General features: G+C 42.1%; 1 protein-coding gene across 1 annotated transcript in view; it reads left to right on the forward strand.

Annotated features, from left to right (window-relative positions):
* Positions 1-19135, forward strand: part of NEK10 (NIMA related kinase 10) — a 371560-nt gene that overhangs the window by 131286 nt on the left and 221139 nt on the right. Inside the window, 2 exon segments of the mRNA XM_089691216.1 lie at positions 1372-1493; positions 11905-12007. Of these exon segments, the coding sequence (XP_089547342.1) occupies positions 1372-1493; positions 11905-12007 (225 nt within the window).

A 19135-nucleotide genomic window follows, 5' to 3' on the forward strand; every position in this document is an offset into this window, starting at 1 on the left:
TCTGTGTCAGATGTCTTACAAATCACAACTGAAATCAGCTGGTCACCCGATTTTGAAATTGTGTGACTTTACTGTAAATCGCACTATTTCAAAATCGGCTTTGATATGACCGGGCGCTTAACAGCGGATAAAGAAAGCTGTCCTATATGGCAGTGGGAGAAAAACCTGAGGTTTGGCTAATACTGAATGGGCTAAAAGTCTGGTGTTCAGAAGAATGTCTGAACAAGCATAGTTCAGTGTGAATTTGTGTTTGGACTGAACCAGGAGCTTATCCCTAGTTCTCTTTTACATCGCTGCCCCATGGTATGGTTAAAGGATAAGTCGACCTCTAAAAAAATAATAAATGCGCGTCTTTTTGCAGGTAAAACAAGGTGCACATAATGTTTTTTTATTGGGAGCCTGTAAAGCAGTGGTTCTTAACCTGGGTTTGATCGAACCCCAGGGGTTCGGTGAGTCAGTCTCGCGGGTTCGGCGGAGGTGAAGACCCACACCCGACTCATATGATTCGTGCAGTAAATATTCATTATTATGTTTTTGTGTGAAAATCATGTTTTAATGGTTTTGTTCTTTGTTCTTAATGGTTTTGTTCATTTTGTGCACATATGTATAAATATATACCTAAATATATACCTATGTTTTGAATTTTAAAAATCATATTTTATTTTTCCAATTAAGAAGGGTTCAGTGAATGCGCATATGAAACTGGTGGGGTTCAGTACCTCCAACAAGGTTAAGAACCACTGCTGTAAAGCATTGCACCCATGATCAGCAGATCACTGGTGCAATGCAGGGCTCTTGCAGACTGTCAGTTCAAGCTGTCTGCTCATACCTCATATGAGCAGGCAGTTACACACTGACAGGAGGCATCAATGAACTACCTAGAGTGCTCAACAGTGCCCTGGTAGTTCATTGAGAACTACAAGCCAACAGCCGCAATGGCTGTCAGCACGTGCAGCTCTCCAATTCACAGAACTCGGCCGTGTGGGCTGAGCGTTTTTTTTAAATTGTGACAGCAGATGCAGGGAGATGATCCGTGGGGGTGCGGGGGGCTGCTGCAGCCGTAACATATTACACACAGGATATAGAACATGTAACATGTTATAAAAAGTGAACTTATCCTTTAAACATGCATAACTTAAAAATCAAAGCAAACTTTCTTCCCATTCTTTCTCCAACTCCAACTCAGCAAGAGTTCAGATAAATTGAATATACTGTATAACAGATTATGAACTACAAATCTTTCCTTGACTGATCAAAACCTCCAAATCTCCCAAGCTCCCAAATGTTTCCGTTGAATTCAGTATGGTTGTGCATCACCTGAATGGAACTTGTGTATGTAATATAACCCCAAATCTCCTTGCTGTGCTATAGATGACAAGCTGTACATTGTTATGGAGCTCATTGAAGGGGCATCTCTTGGTGAACACTTCAAGTCTCTTAAGGAGAAAAAGCAGCAGTTTACAGAAGAACGACTTTGGCACATATTTTTACAGGTAAGCAGAAACTGATCATGGCTGCATTAGTAAGCTGAAGGGCTCATGTACACTGCAGCTGCTAAACTGACGTTCAGGAGCTGTTCAGCGTTTTTTTCAGCAGCCCCTGATCTCTCCTTTATGTTGTCCATGTACACATAGTCATTTACAGTCGCTTACAGGCAATTGAGTTTACAGTCGTTTTCTTGAATGCACCAAAATTGTGTTCAGGAGTAAGTTTTACCTGCTTTTCAAACGCTAAATGTTTGTAAACGCTTGTAATCGCGGTTAACTGCATTTACAAGCATTTGCGTTTTGATGCGTTTTTTTGACAGGTCCATATCCAGATGCTGTCCAGAGCCTTTTTTCTTCATCAAAAATGCATGGAAAGTGTTTTCCATGTATTCAAATGGACCTAGTACACCAGTGCAGTCAGTTCCAGGTTTCGCGTGAAGTAACAAATGGTAGAACGTGCTGCATTATGCTCATGATGGGATCCATAGTGAATACAACCAGAAAAGACAGGTCATCCCAACACATACTACTCTCTCTGCTTCTGCTCTCTTTATTTCTCTCAAAATGTCTGAAATTGTTAATTATTTACTATTTATCAGTGCATTCTGGGCATTTGGGAGGGTCTCCTGAGGTTATCTTATAAAAATGCTTCTAAACGCAAACACGCATAAACGTGGCTAAACGAGCATACACGCGGTATGCAAACGTTGACCTATGTTTTCCAGCAGTCAGTTTCCAGCGGTCAGAAGAGTTTTCCAAACACCCCATGTACATGAGCCCTAAAGTATATGTGAACTCTTACCTGTTAAAACAACCCATTCAGTTAAAATAGAAATGAAAGGCAAAACATTCACATGTACACGTGTGTGTGTGTATATATACTGTGTATATATGTGTGTGATCACATAGTCTCAGCTGCATAGGGGGCTTGAGGAGGTGGTGGTGGAGAAGTAGCAGTGCACTGATCATTCCAGTGAATGCCTGGGGGGGGGGGGCCGGGGTCAGCACAAGTCTGACCATTAGAGGACATGCTGGATGTGCTCGTATGCCTTGCGTGGTCAGTTTGAAACAGGAAAGCAGGGGGACTTGCAGGATCAGCAGGTATTTCACACAAAGGAAGCAATACAAAGAGAATGGATACTTTTTAACACAAGTACTGTACATGGTACAGCAGGCACATAGGAGGAATATGAAATGTTGGGATAACATATGCTTTAAAGTGAAAATCTAATCAGATGTGAAATATATACAACTGAAGTAGAACCATAAGCAAAATGCTTTTTTCATTTTGGGTACAGTGGGGGGGGGGTATAACCCCTGTCAGTTATTTTTTTTTCCATTTGTGTCCCACTGGGGAGATTTCCCTTCACGTCCTGCGCCATAGCCAAACAGGAAATGGGAAAAAACCCTGCAAAGGAAATTCCTTTGGGACCCCCGAACTAGTGTCTCCATTGGAAAATTTTCCATCTGTTACTTTTCTGGGGTCAACCCAAAATATGGGGTTTATTTTAATTTCACTTTCAAAGCTAATTGTAAACAGGACAAATAGAGAGTGTGGAATTCCCTAATGTGGGCACAGACTGCAATAAATACTTAACAGGGTTGTTTTTATCCATCTCCACTCCATCTCAAAGAAAAAGAAAAATTTGCCTTTAGTGTATTTTAATATGGTTAAATACATTAATTAAAATAGTTCTGAAGACTTATTTTATGCTAATGCATTCTATGGGGTTTATTTACTAAAGCTGGTTCACTCAAAAACTGGTGCAGTTGTGCATGGTAGCCAATTAGCTTCTAACCTCAGCTTGTTCAATTAAGCTTTAGCAATACAACATCCAAGGCAAGGGCGGACTGACAACTCATGGGGCCCCCGGGCAATAGGGGATCATGGGGCCCCTGTGTCCTTACCCAAACTCAAAAAAGCCTATGAAAAAGGTACCAGGGGCATCTCATGGGGCCCCCTACTGACCCCGAGCCCTAGGGCAGTGCCCGGGTTTGCAAATGGTCAGTCCACCGGTTTATCAGTTTATATGCAGAATTGCATGAGTTTCTGAGTGAACCACTGAGTGAACTTTAGTAAATGAACCCCAGTGTGTATTTTTGCTTGCATGTGAATGGATGATGGAAGTCAGCAGAGCTTCCACTCATTCACTAAGGTAAGGGAAAATTCTCTTGTAAAGTGATATTTCTGTGCAAAGTTAACAGGCTATTTCCCTTTAGTAAATCAACTGCTAAGTGAATTAGTCTTTGCAGCAGTTTTCTGTGCAAAGTGTTGTTTCAAAACTCTCGCACTTGCAGAAGTGGCAACTTTATGACATAAATAATTTCTAACTTTGCATTACATAATAAGGGTTAACTAACCACATCAGAGGTTCAGAATCCTTCCAGGCATATTTACTCAAAAACTCAGAATGTAGTACAGTTCATAGTGCTTTCCATAATGCAAAACATTAAAGAAAGGGGGAAAAAAAGAAATAATCATCACTTATATACTAATTCCCTGTTCTGGATTAGGTGCATGATTTATATATATATATATATATATATATATATATATATATTATACACACACTATATTGCCAAAAGCATTGGAACGCCCCTCCAAATCATTGGATTCAGGTGTTCCAACCACCTCCATGGCCACAGGTGTAGAAAATCAAGAACCTAGGCATGCAAACTGCTTCTACAAACATTTGTGAAAGAATGGGTAATTCTCGGAAGCTCAGTGAATTCAAGCGTGGCAATCTCCTTGCTACTAAATATTCCCCGGTGAACTGTTAGTGGTATTATAACAAAGTAACAAAGTGGAAGCAACTGGGAACAACAGCAACTCAGCCACTAAGTGGTAGGCCATGTAAAATGACAGAGCCAGATCAGCGCATGCTGAAGCGCACAGTGCGCAGAAGCCTCCAACTGTCTGCAGAGTCAATAGCTAAAGACTTCCAAACTTCGTGTGCCTTTCAGATTAGTACAGTGCATAGAGAGCTTCATGGAATGGGTTTTCATGGCCGAGCAGCTGAATCCAAGCCGTATATCACCAAGTGCAATGCAAAGCGTCAGATGCAGTAGTGTAAAGTACGCCACCACTGGACTCTGGAGCAGTGGAGATGTGTTCTCTGGAGTGACAAATCACTCTTCTCTGTCTTGCAATCTGAAGGACGTAATAGAATCTAATAGATAGGTGAGCGCTGGGGATATCTGGAGAGCAGCTAGCACACAAGGTGAAGGTAACAATCCCCTACAATAGTATATGTAAGTAAGTGCAGCACTAAAAAAAAAAAAAAATAAAAAAAAAAAAATATATATATATATATATATATATATTGGGGAATATCAAAGTGCAATACATAAAAGTGCAAAAAACATTAGTAAATGCAAAATTTAAAAATCAAACAATATGGTAAAGTGCATCATGAATGTAATGAGCTGAGTGAAACAGTAAAGTGCATCAAGTAAAAGCATGAAAATATCAGCTAAACAGCTCAAAAAGCAAATGCCAAACAATAAAGTGTATCAAGGGCAGAATCTAAATACAATAATGTCCGTGGTGATCCGTGAAGTAAAGTGCAGTAGTAAATGATGTTACAATAAACATATAAAATCTGAGATTTATAAATAGGATAAAACTGCATCAATGTCCGTGGTTAAACGTGCTATTTATATAGTCAAATATTCATAAATGTAAGCAATTGTCCGTGAAACCATAAGGTGCAGTATAGTTAAGGTGCAGAGTGCAAATGTGATGATGATCACACAAAAGAATCCACCACCTCTCTCGGATGTACACTCACCAGATGAAAACTGGTAACAGGCAATCAAGCATTAAACATCCAAACCCGGCTAAATTTTGCAAAAACACATCTGAAGTCTCCCAAAACCATGTGGGAAAATGTGTTATGGTCTGATGAAACCAAGGTTGAACTTTTTGGCTAAAATTCCAAAAGATATGTTTGGCGCAAAAACAACACTGCACATCACCAAAAGAACACTATACCCACCGTGAAACATGGTGGTGGCAGCATCATGCTTTGGGGCTGTTTTCCTTCAGCTGGAACTGGGACCTTAGTCAAGGTAGAGGGAATTATGAACAGTTCCAAATACCAGTCAATATTGGCACAAAACCTTCAGGCTTCTGCTAGAAAGCTGAATATGAAGAGGAACTTTATCTTTCAGCATAACAAGGACCCAAAGCATACATCCAAATCAACAAAGCAATGGCTTCACCAGAAGAAGATTAAAGTTTTGGAATGGCCCAGCCAGAGCCCAGACCTCACTCCAATCAAAAATCAGTGGGGTGATCTGAAGAGGGCTGTGTACAGGCGATGCCCTCGTAATCTGACAGATTTGGAGTGTTTTTGCAAGGAAGAGTGGGCAAATATATAAGTCAAGATGTACCATGCTGATAGACTCATACCCAAGAAGACTGGGTGCTGGAATAAAATCAAAAGGTGTTTCAACAAAGTATTAGTTTAAGGGTGTGCACACTTATGCAACCATATTATTTTAGTTTTTTATGTTTACTTCCGTCCACCTAAAAGATTTCAGTTTGTTCAACTTTTGTTGTACAGTTTATAGGTTACATTAAAGGTGGAAAAAGTTCTGAAATTATTTATCTTTGTCTCATTTTTTTTACATCACGGAAACCTGACATTTTAATAGGGATGTTTAGATTTTTTTATATCCACTGTACATGTTCTCTAATTCTTACCCCTAAAGTACAAATAAGGTATTGCAGAAATGTAAAATTTCCGGAAATTTTGAAGCTATGAAAAAAAAAATTGGGGGGGATAAATTCAGAGAATTCAGTGTGTAGTAATGTTACAAATTGAGTCATTTTGCTACCCTGGGAAAATGTGAAATGCAGTGTATACAAAAATGTTATGCTTAAAAAAAAATTACACTTGCTTTTTAAAATGTGATGATCCAGAAGCAGCAGAGTGTTTCTGGAATGAGAACTCTGGAGGGAACAGCTACTTGAACTTGCATCCTGGTCCTCATAATTAAATTCCATAAAGTGTTTATTGTTTTTAGGGCACCTTTGGCATGCCAAGATGTGTTTTGTCAACCTTGTAGCATTTGGAAAAGAATATTTCTTCTCAAAATATTTGCAAATTGCAGCTTTGCTATCAGCAGAAATTGCAATGTGGAAATGTTTTCAAACTCTAGATGTTGGTCTCACCATTTTACTGAGAGGAGAAAAATAAAAACCAATTTACTGAACAAACTATAGGTAAACATTATGTTGTGATGCTGGAGAACAATAACCACTTGCCCTCCTGAGGATTTACCCCCCCCCCTTCCTGACCAGGCCATTTTTTGCATTACGGCACATGCGTTACTTTAACTGACAATTGTGCGGTCATGCAACGCTGCACCCAAATGAAATTTACGTCCTTTTTTTCCCCACAAATTGAGATTTCTTTCGGTGGTATGTGATCGCCTGTGTGTTGTTTATTTTTTTGCATTATAAAAAAAACAACAATTTTGAAAAAAATGTATATATATTTGACTTTTTGCTATTAACCACTTCCATACCAGGCACTTTTACCCCCTTCCTGCCCAGGTCAATTTTCAGGTTTCAGCACTCTCACACTTTGAATGACAATTGCGCGGTCATACAACACTGTACCCAAACTAAAATTTCATCATTTTCTTCACACAACTAGAGCTTTCTTTTGGTGGTATTTAATCACCACTGGGGTTTTTATTTTTTGCTAAAAAAACTAAAAAAACCCCAAAAAGTTTGAAAAAAAAACACGTTTTTCTTTGTTTCTGTTATAAAAGTTTGCAAATAAATAATTGTTCTTCATAAATTTCACAAACTATGGTATAGATCTGAATATTGATCAATCCTGAAGTACTGACAGCAAATCTAATTTCTTGAGGTCCAAGAATGTCAGAACAGTACAGATATCCCTCAAATGACCCCTTTTTGCAAAGTAGGCAGTCCGACGTATTTCATAACAGGCATGGCGAGTTTTTTGAAGTTGTAATTTTTTTTTCATAATTTTTGGGAAATGAAATAAAAAAAATGATTTTCACTATTTTTTTTACATACTGTCAACAGTGCAGCACTCTCACACTTTGAATGACAATTGCGCGGTCATACAACACTGTACCCAAACTAAAATTTCATCATTTTTTTCACACAACTAGAGCTTTCTTTTGGTGGTATTTAATCACCACTGGGGTTTTTATTTTTTGCTAAAAAAACTAAAAAAAACCCAAAAAGTTTGAAAAAAAAACACGTTTTTCTTTGTTTCTGTTATAAAAGTTTGCAAATAAATAATTGTTCTTCATAAATTTCACAAACTATGGTATAGATCTGAATATTGATCAATCCTGAAGTACTGACAGCAAATCTAATTTCTTGAGGTCCAAGAATGTCAGAACAGTACAGATATCCCTCAAATGACCCCTTTTTGCAAAGTAGGCAGTCCGACGTATTTCATAACAGGCATGGCGAGTTTTTTGAAGTTGTAATTTTTTTTTCATAATTTTTGGGAAATGAAATAAAAAAAATGATTTTCACTATTTTTTTTACATACTGTCAACAGTGCAGTACAGTGTCATCATATAACTGGCATTGCGGTGATTTTTTAAATTTTTTAAAACTTTTTTTATTATTTTTTATTAAATTTTTTTCTCTTTTTTAAGGATTTTGTTTCATATTTCACTATGACCAAAGTAGTATAATGTTACCATAGTAACATTGTACTACTTTGGGGAAGTGATCTATATATATATATATATATATTTTTTACACAATTTGCTTATGGCAAAGAATTACTTTGCTATAAGCAAGCATTTACCTGAATGACATCGATTTGTTCAGAGTTTTTTTTCCTTAACTGTGATTTGGCCACAGCTAATCACATGACACAGCTGGGCTGTGATTGGCCCAACTCGTGCATGTGATCGCTGTGACCATTCATAGCTAGCCACGCTTGTATACAATAGATGGCATGAAAGGAATCCATCCTTTGTATACAACTGTCATGTGACCTGCTGTGATTGGTCACAGCAGGTCACATGATACTGGCAACGGGGCCGGTACACAGATCTGTCATCGGCCGCGTCCAAGGTACACGGCCGGTGACAGATCGCGCCGCTGCGCGGCTCTGCTGGCATGCAAACTGCGCATGCCTGAAAGGATGCCATATGGCGTCCACCCGGAGGGACGAGGGATTTTGCTGGTCGCCCTTCGGCCATAGGCCGGGCGGGAACCGGTTAAACATGCCCAGTATAAAAATTAAAAAAAAAATCTAATTTCTTCATAAATTTAGGCCAAAATGTATTCTGCTACATGTCTTTGCTAAAAAAAAAATCACAATATGTGTAAATTAATTGGTCTACGTGAAAGTTATAGCATTTACAAATGGTGGTATATTTACTGGGATTCATTTTTTTGATTTTTACTAGTAATGGTTGCGATCAGCGACTTACAGCAGGGCTGTGGTGGGCATTCTGACACTGGGGGGAACTGAGTTGGTGTCACTGACATCCCCAGTGACACCAGTACAGTGATCAGTGCTAACAAAATGCACTGACACTGTACTAATGGCACTGGGCAGGAAGGGGTTAACATGAGGAGCGATCAAAGGGTTAACTGTGTGCTGGGTGTGTCTTACTATTGGGCTGTGACAGTGTGCTTCACTGTAAGCACACTGCATTGGATGGCTGTGCTGTGCACAGCCATCCAAAGCAGTGTGCACGAGCTGACAGGGAGGAGAACTGTTTTGTTTACAAACAGTTCTCCTCCCCGTCGGAGATCCTATGCAATCACTGGGCACTGGCGAGTAATAACCGGCCGGGACCCAGTGATTGACAGCCACGGCCGCGAATGGTGGCATGGGTAGGGCGCCATCCATATATATAAAAGTGATTTTGCGCACCCGTGCCACCCTGCAGCAGTATTTCTGCTATAGGGCAGTGGTGAAGCGGTTAATAAAAATCATTTAAAGGTTTTAAAGATAAACCAATTTGTCAGACAAATTTACCTTCTTATCGGTCAATCAAAGCCTAAGTGGAGGACAGAAACTATAATCTGCTGTTTCCCAACAATCCACCAATTTTAGGAGGTACAAGATGGAGCCTGCAAGCAAACTAAACTGTAGTCGTTCCCCTGCAGTGCTCCCTAGTGGCAGAAATACATATTTCTCTTGTTTGAGAACTGCATTGAGAAGTACAGTTTATTAAAGTAAAAAAAAGACAGACAGAAGGGAATTTTAATGTAGAAGAGACAGTACAGTGTGCCGCACATGTGTAGCTCACTGCAATGCCAAATCTGACAGAACTTCAGCACATGCACTAGAGTGATGTCATCCCTGCCCAGCTAATGGCAGCAGGTGGCAAGATCTGGAAGCCGGCCGCTTGAAGATGTCAGCTGCCAGGCGGGTATATATATATATATATATATATATATATATATAAATATATATGGCAAACCTATCTCAATGGCTACTCTGTTGTTCTGCTTATAAAACCTACCACCACACCAGACGTTTTTGTGTCCAAAATGTAAGAAAGGCTTCCATAATGAAAACGTCTCGTGGTGCTTCTTAGTTGTCTTTATTAGAGTTAATTAATATCTGAGTGACCAGAAAACAATCCGGATAGTACTCTATATCCTTTAAAAGGTGTTTTGTATTCCTGAAAGTGAACTAAACTCTGGTTAAAATAAAACAAAACTTTTCAAGTATGTATTCATAAAGAGGTATTAAACTCAAAACCAGAAATGTATTATGTTGCAGCTTACCAATCAGATGTGGCGGGTGCATTTGTTTTGTTTTGTTTGTCTTTTTCCCCTCTGTTTTCACCTAGTGATCTGGCCAGTGACACACCTCCATCATTGGAGTGCCTATACTCTGGATGAAGGAGCACAGGAGGCACAGTAGACAGCAGCATTGTCAGTCTGGGGGGAGGGGAGTGTTAGATGTACTAGCAGAATTAAATAAACTAAGAATGTGAAGCCAAACTCCAACTCACACTTTATAATCAGTTAGAGCAACAGTGTTTTTTTTTTGTGATGTATAAGTAAAAGCTGATCATTGTAAGCACCCCTGTCAATGTTGAATAGATTGTCTCATCTATGTAAACTCATACATTCTGTTGGAGAGCTTGTGCTTTTGAAAAACAACAGAATTGCTGGCTGGATCACCAGATGAAAATCAAAGAGTCTAAAACAAAATGAATGCAGCCATCACATGTAAGAATTGGTAAGCTGCAATATAATAAATGTTTGCTTTTGGGTTTTAGACCACTTTAATACCAAAAATATACATTATTGCTCTCAGCTTCATCCGAATCTCCAAATTCTTTTTTATGCTACTGTGATCTGACTTCCTGTTAGAAGGTGGTTACGTTCATTCTCCATGGTCCCACTGTATGTAGGAACATAGCCACCCTTTCTTGCTCATTGGATGGACTAGGGGCTATGGACTATGGGATTTGTAGTGTGCATAGAGCAGTGCACATGACTGCAACTACACTGGTCCTTCCAAATAAAAGGAAGTGAAGAGGAAAAGAAGAGGACTTTTCAAGGAGGAAGAGAAACAAAGTAAGAAACAATTTCATGAGAAATATATAACAGGGCCATTAAAGCAGAGCTCCAGTCTCCAGTGAAAAAAATTAAAAGTTAGCAGTTACAAAAACTGTAGCTTCTGAATTAAAAAAAAACACCACCCACCCGTCCTAGGATCCAGCGGTGTCCTCACCAGCCGTCCTGTGTTCCTGGCGCTGGGATCTTAAGTGTGGGCACCCGGCTGTGACAGCATGCGGCTTTACAGCCAGGTGCCCACTGCGCATGCGTGAGCGGTGCTACGCGTTGTGAATGCTCCTGCAGTCCTCTGGGACTTGTCATGTGTCCCAGAAGACTGCGAGGGGAGGAGGGGGAGGAGAACTTCTGCTTCCTATCGCCTAGGCAATTGCAGTGGAAGTGGGAGCGGGTATCTCTCAAAGTTGGGTACCTACTTCCCAAAAAGGTGCCAACCCTTCACAGGGAGCGGGGGACGAGGCCTTAAAGCGTAACTTCCCCTTTTGGGTGGAGCGCTGCATTAAGTTTTGGATGTGTATGGAGTATTTTTGGAGACTAAGGACATCATTTAGTGTCACCCTTTGGTAGACTGTAGCAGGGGCGGACTGACCATTTGGAAACTCGGGCACTGCCCGAGGGCCCGGGGTCAGTAGGGGGCCCCATGAGATGCCCCTGGTACCTTTTTCATAGGCTTTTTTGAGTTTGGGCAAGGACACAAGGGGCCCCATGATCCCCTATTGCCCGGGGGCCCCATGAGTTGTCAGTCCGCCCCTGGACTGTAGCAATGGGCTTGTTTCCATTTTTGTGTGTTTTGAGCAAATAAACATATCACACACTTTTAATGGAATATCATTCCAAGTATAACTTTCTTCTTTATTCCAGTTATGTTTAGCACTGCGATATTTACACAAAGAAAAATGGATTGTTCACAGGGACTTATCACCAAACAACATCATGCTGGGAGAAAGAGATAAAGTAACTGTCAGTAAGTATCCATGCAGCCAAATATATTGTATTTTGTTTATTGGCCAGCCTAGTAACAGCATATCAGCTGTCTACATGGATGAAATTTATTATATCTTGGCACATTGTTCTAGACAGGTTTTTCTGATACAAGTTAAAAAATGCAAACAGAAACTGCAGCGGGGTAACACCTAACTTCGCAAGTTATGCAAAATGAAATCAAATGTAATTATATCACTTCCTCATCTCGCTTACTAGTTATAGCTATTAATATAATTTATTGATAAAATGCAGAAAACACATTATAAGATTTATTTTCTCATTGCCATCATCCTTTGAAGAAAAAAATATTTTTATAAAAATAAATAAATGCACTTTTTTAAAAGGTAAAAAAAATGTGCATTTACTGTTTTTTTTTTTTTTTTTAGGAGCCTATAAAGCATTGCACCAGCTGCCATGCAGGACTCCTGCAGAATGTCAGTGTAAGCTGTTTGCCCGTGCATCATACTGCAGGCAGTTTCAAACTGACAGGAAGAATCAAAGAACTACTTAGAGTGCTTAACAGTGCCCTGGTAGTTCGTTGAAAACTACAAGCCAACATCAACAAAGGATGTCAGTACTTATAGTTGAACTATAAGAACTCTGTGAATGAATGATGTGGTCATGTGAGTGGAGCCCCACACGTCCACGCTATTTAAAAAAAATGGCAGCTGGTACAGGGGACTTTTCCCTATACTGCTGTTACACAGAGGATCGCTGACTAACTGCAGGAGTAGGAACATGTTATATGTTCCACCATTAAAAAGGGGAGAACATATAACATGTTCCCAAAGATGAACTTATCCTTTAACCACTTGCCTACCAGGCACTTATACCCCCTTCTTTCCAGGCCAATTTTCAGCTTTCAGCGCTGTCGCACTTTGATTGACAATGCAAGATTGTACCCATATGAAATTTTTATCATTTTGTTTTTCACAAATTGAGCTTTCTTTTGGTAGTATTTAATCGCAGCTGGGCACTTTACTTTTTGCGCTATAAACAAAAATTGCAAACAATTTGAAAAAAAAAAAAAGTTTCTTTGTTTCTATTGTAAAATTTTTCAAATAGGTAATTTTTCTCCTTCACTGATGTGCGTTGATGAGGCAGCACTGATGGGCACTGATAGGCAGCACTGCTGGGCACTGATAGGCAGCACTAATGAGGTGTCACGGATAGGCGGCACTGATAGGCAGCACTAATGAGGTGTCAAGGATAGGCGGCACTGATAGGCAACACTGATGATGGGTACTGATAGACAGCACTGATAGGTGGCACTGACTGGCATCACTGCTGGGCACTGACTGGCGGCACTGCTGGGCACTGACTGGCACAACCTCTGGGCACTGACTGGTGGCACTGACTGGCAGCACTGCTGGGCTGCACTGATGGGCACAGGTGGGTGGCACTGGTGGGCACAGGTGGGTGGGCACAGGTGGGTGGCACAGCTGGGCACAGGTAGGTGGCACTTCTGGGCACAGGTGTGTTACACTGCTGGGTTGCACAGGTGGGTGCACTGCTGGGCACAGGTGGGCGGAGCTAGTGGGCGAACTGCTGGGCACAGGTGGGTGCACTGCTGGGCACAGGTGGGCGGAGTTAGTGGGCACACTGCTAGGCACAGGTGGGCGGAACTTGTGGTTGGCACTGCTGGGCACCGATCATCAGGGCACTGATCATCAGTGCCCTGATGATAGATGCCGATCCCTGCTCTAACAACTGCCGGTTCTCGGCAGTACTTTCCTCACGATCTGACAGCGTGAGGAAAGTGCAGCCGAGAACCGGCAATTGCATTTCCCGGTGATCAGCGTGTCATTTGACACGGCTGATCATGTGGTAAAAGGCCGCTGTGATTGGCCTTTTACCACATCACGTGATCAGCGGTGTCCGTAGGACACAGCGATCATGGAGATCGCCGGGTGAGCGCCCCTGAGAGTGCGTTCTGGGAGGACGTCATATGACGGCCACCCAGAACTGTCCGGCCGCAGTGTAGCCGTCATTCGGCTGTCTGCGGTCGGCAAGTAGTTAAGGTGGACCTGTATACTTTTCATGCATGCTAAGTAATGTTTATTTATTACCTCTGAAAGAGATCACAGGACTTCCCCTGACAATGCGCTTACCTGCTTTTATCTCCAGAAGGATGTTGCCTTCTTTGTTCAGGCATTATCCAGCATCAGCCTCTACTTCTTTAAATGAGATTCTGGTTCAGAGATGATCAGGGGCAGACTGACAACTCATGGGGCCCCCGGGCAATAGGGGATCATGGGGCCCCTGTGTCCTTGCCCAAACTCAAAAAAGCCTATGAAAAAAGTACCAGGGGCATCTCATGGGGCCCCCTACTGACCCCGGGCCCTCGGGCAGTGCCGAGTTTCCAAATGGTCAGTCCGCCCCTGGAGATGATACAATTGTGTAAATTCTAGTGTCTGTGGGGCAACTTCTGGTGCAGCTCTGCATAGAAAACAATCGGCTTCCAGGTTTTTGTGAAAATTTAGTTGAACAAGCTGAAGTTAGAAGCTCATTGGCTACCATGCACAGCTGCACTAGATTTTGCACTCTCCAGTTTTAGTAAATCAACCCCTTTGCATCTATTTCCTGTGTTCACAAATGTCTGACACAATTCTGCCCTTTGCTGCATGGTGTCACTGCATTACTTTCTACAAAGTTAACATGTTGAAGTCTGATTACTGGGGGAGACTAAGAAAAGGCTTCGTCTTACTTTCAGAAAACTGATGAGGTTATTAGGATAGTAAAAGTCGTTTAACTGGTCCTCAAACAGGGGCTGAATGGCAACTTATGGGGAAAGTACAACCCAGAGGTCCATGGTGCAGCGAGTTAGCCCCCCTCTCATTCTCCCTCTTCCCTGCCTCCTCCCAACTTCCATCCCAGGCTGAAGCTCCAATCCAGGTAGTCTCTGCTCACTGGGTGGGTTAAGCTGGACAGCGCATGCTGCACCGACTCCAGACTCCTGAACTGCAGGGGGCTGCAGGGGACGCATTTTACTCCTCTTCACCAGGAAGCCTTTAGGCATTGGTGTGCGCAGCCTATTGCATATGCACCCCATAGCTCAAACACACACCTATGTGTGTGTGTGTTTGTATACCTAGAGTACATAACAGTATACATACACAGATATACACACACTCTTAAGCAGCCCATAGATTATACAATTTTCTTTTCTTCCACCACAGTTAGAAGGAACGAAAATCCCTCCTTCTGCGCTATTATATTCTGCCAGTGTGAGATTTCCATGCCATCAGAATACAATGATCACTGCTGGCTGCTATAATCACCGAAAGTGATTGCACCAAAAAAACCTGACAGACTGGTTGTACTTAAGTCGACGCGTCGATTGACTTAAGTGCAACCAGCATGCCCATAGACGGACTGAAATTTGGATGGTTCCACCAGCCGAATTTTGATCCATCTCTGGCTGGCCTTATGAATAAATGTACACAAACATATTAGGATGAGAAGAAGGAAGGAGAAAGCGAGAAAGAGAGAAGGAAGGAAAGCGAGAGAAAGAGAGAAGGAAGGAAGAAGAGTGAGCAATAGAGAGAAGGAAGGAAAGCGAGAGATAGAGAGAAAGAAGGAGAGTGAGAGAGAGAAGGAAGAAAGGAGGGAGAGAGAGAGATAGAAGGAAGGAAGGAAGTAGAGCGAGAGAGAGAGAGAAGGAAGGAAGGAGAGCGAGAGAGAGAGAAGGAAGGAAGGAGAGCGAGAGATAGAGAGAAGGAAGGAGAGCGAGATAGAGAGAAGGAAAGAGAGTGAGAGAGAGAGAGAGAGAGAGAGAGAAGGAAGAAAGGAGAGAGAGAGAGAAGGAAGTAGAGCGAGAGAGAGAAGAAAGGAAGGAGAGCGAGAGATAGAGAGAAGGAAGGAAGAAGAGCGAGAGAGAGAGAAGGAAAGAGAGTGAGAGACAGAAGGAAGGAGAGCGAGAGAGAGAGAGAAGGAAGGAAGGAGAGCAAGAGTGAGAGAAGGAAGGAGAGCGAGAGAGAGAGAGAGAGAGAAGGAAAGAGAGCGAGAGAGAGAAGGAAGGAGATCGAGAGAGAGAGAAGGAAGGAAGGGTAGCACAAGAGAGAGAGAAGGAAGGAAGACAAGAGAAGGAAGGAGAGCGGGAGAGAGAGAAGGAAGGAGAGCGAGACAGAGAGAGAAGGAAGGAGAGCGAGAGAGAAGGAAGGAAGGAGAGCGAGAGAGAAGGAAGGAAGGAGAGCGAGAGAGAAGGAAGGAAGAAGAGCGAAAGAGGGAAGGAAGGAGAGAGAGAAGGGAGGAAGGAGAGTGAGAAAGAAGGAAGGAGAGGGAGAGAGAGCGAGAGAGAGAGAATTAAGGAAGGAGAGAGAAGGAAGGAAGGAGAGAGAGAGAAGGAAGAAAGGAGAGAGAGAAGGAAGGAGAGAGAGGGAGAGAAGGAAGAAAGGAGAGAGAGAGAGAAGGAAGGAAGGAGAGAGAGAGGGGGGAAGTAGAGCGAGAGAGAGAGAGAAGGAAGGAGAGCGAGAGATAGAGAGAAGGAAGGAGAGTGAGAGAGAGAAGCAAGGAAGGAGAGCGAGAGAGAGAGAAGGAAAGAGAGCGAGAGAGAGAAGGAAGGAGAGCGAGAGAGAGAGAAGGAAGGAAGGATAGCACGAGAGAGAGAGAGAAGGAAGAAAGACGAGAGAGAAGGAAGGAGAGCAAGAGAGAGAGAGAAAAGGAAGGAGAGCGACACAGAGAGAGAAGGAAGGAGAGCGAAAGAGAAGGAAGGAAGGAGAGTGAGAAAGAAGGAAGGAGGGGTAGAGAGAGAGAGCGAGAGAGAAGGAAGGAAGGAGAGAGAGAGGGAGAGAAGGAAGAAAGGAGAGCGAGAGAAGGAAGGAGAGAGAGAAGGAAGGAAGGAGAGCGAGAGAGAGAGAGAAGGAAGGATAACGAGAGAGAGAAGGAAGGAGAGCGAGAGAAAGAAAGGAGAGCAAGAGAGAGGGTGAAGGAAGGAGAGCGAGAGAGAGAAGGAAGGAGGGAGAGAGAGAGAGAGAAAGAAGGAAGGAAGGAGAGAGAGAAGGAAGGAGAGAGTAGGAAGGACAGAGAGAGAGATGGGAAGAAAGGAGAGAGAGAGAGAAGGAGAACGAGAGAGAGACGGAAGTAGAGCGAGAGAAAGAAAGAAGGAGAGCGAGGCAGAGAGAAGGAAGGAATGAAGGAGAGAGAGACAAAGAAGGAAGGAGAGAGAGGTCAGAGTCCCTCCTGCATTAGATTACTCACTGAGTGGCAGGAGAGAGCATGGAGGGGTTAGACTTCACTCAAAGTGGATGGAAGGCTGGATCGGCAGGCTGCACCTTTCCTCTTCTAGCTACTGGACTTCAGAATACAGGAGGAAAGGGCGAGAGGTGGAGGAACAGAACCAGCTCTCTGTCAGTGCTAAGTCTGGGCTGTGAGAGAGTTTCTCTCTGCTTAGAGCCTTGCAGCTACTGAGGAGCCACAATCCAGCCTCTTGGGACCCGACCACTGTGGCATCACAGCGATGCAGGGGGCATTTGCTGCCCTGCCCCCATCCCCCCCCTCCGACCCAGTCCGTCCCCGTACTCAGGATCTGCTTTTTAATGATAACAGATAGTATAGTCTGGCATGTTGTAGATACTACAATTATTCATACAGAGTGAACGTACAGTTACTGAAAGGTCCAATACTAAAGTCTACTGTACTTTCTTCCCCTCCAACGATGCAACATCCTCGATTTCCCTTGCCTCTGCTAAAGTTTTTTCCCCGGTCTCCTTTTGGGTTAGAAGTCTTCATATCGATTCTCCACCTCTGATGATGCTAATCCTGCTCATGCTCATGGAAGTTCATTCATACTGTCCCCCATTGTCTGCTGATATTGTACACTAAGCTCTGCATATTCGGGTCATTGTACAATCTGAAGAAACTTCCTAGCAGGCAGTAACAAGCATTTATTGCTGAAGAGACTTGTAATACTTCTTGCTTGCCTCCTAGCAAGCTTTTTTTTAGATTGCACACAGGCCTTTCTGCTAGCATTTGTTTTTTATAGTTTCACTTTAAAATGTTACTAAACCCACAACAGTAAAATCAGTCTGTAAATGCAGTAAAGCATGCTTGTTATACTGACTGTGGAACCTAAGGGGTTAATCATCCACCCTGTGTAAAAAGGCTGTTTGATCCTGTCCTCTCTGATCCTCCCCTTCTTCTACTGTCCCCAATCCATTTGCTAATAGTACAGAGCACTACAGTAGGAGTCACTCTGCACATGCTCAGTTTAGTGTGTATTTCTAGAGAGGTTTTTTCTCCTTTGGGTGGGTGCATATGATCAGCACAGGGCCAACCAGCACTATCCAAACAGAGGATCAGGGGTTATGCAGCCTAATAGCACAGTGAGAGCAGAATGAAAACTCCTACAATCTGTACCCAGTGCTTGGCCAGACACTGACAGAAGTCACAAGACTGCTATATACTGCTGATGAGAATGTTTTGTTTTATTACTGATCTTTTACATATGTGTATATGGTCCTAGAGGGGTTAATTAAATCTAAAATAAGAGATAGCTACTGTATATTGCCTCATTGGAACTAATAAGATCCAAAGTTTCCTTCTACAGTTGTAATTGTCCAGTACAGTTTTGAATCTAATTGGTTGCTGTGGAGTAAAACAGACTTTTCTTATTTTAGGCACTTTAATAAATGCAACTCTCAGCTATTTGATTGTTGATCCCTGAATTCTGCAGTGTTGCTCTGATGCACATGAGTGCTCCACCTGCAGGTTTGAGACTTTTAGAATCTTTTCTGCAGATTGGCAAATTTACATATCATTGTATAGGAAAATATTATATGGTCCCAGGAAAATGGCTGAATGCATAATTGATCTACTAGGAAAAAATGGTTCACAGACTAAAGAAAACAAAACTAGATGGCTAAATATAAGCTAAATAAGAACTGCAATCATAATTATAAAAATACTGTTTTTTGCTGAGAAGAAAAACAAATTGTAATTAATCTTTCTAAGACACATTTTCATCAATGTTATATGTTTATAAGACTATTATTCAATTTATACATTGGGTTATATACAACAGACTAAGAGTTATAGGGGCAGATTTTGGGAGCAAAATCAGAAAAGGAGATATTTTTTAATAGTTTGTAATACTGTGTAATTGCATGCT

The sequence above is a fragment of the Staurois parvus genome, unplaced genomic scaffold, assembly GCF_062004578.1.
Source record: "Staurois parvus isolate SC_StPar_1 unplaced genomic scaffold, SC_StPar_1.0 ptg000021l, whole genome shotgun sequence".
Taxonomy (NCBI): Eukaryota; Metazoa; Chordata; class Amphibia; order Anura; family Ranidae; genus Staurois; species Staurois parvus.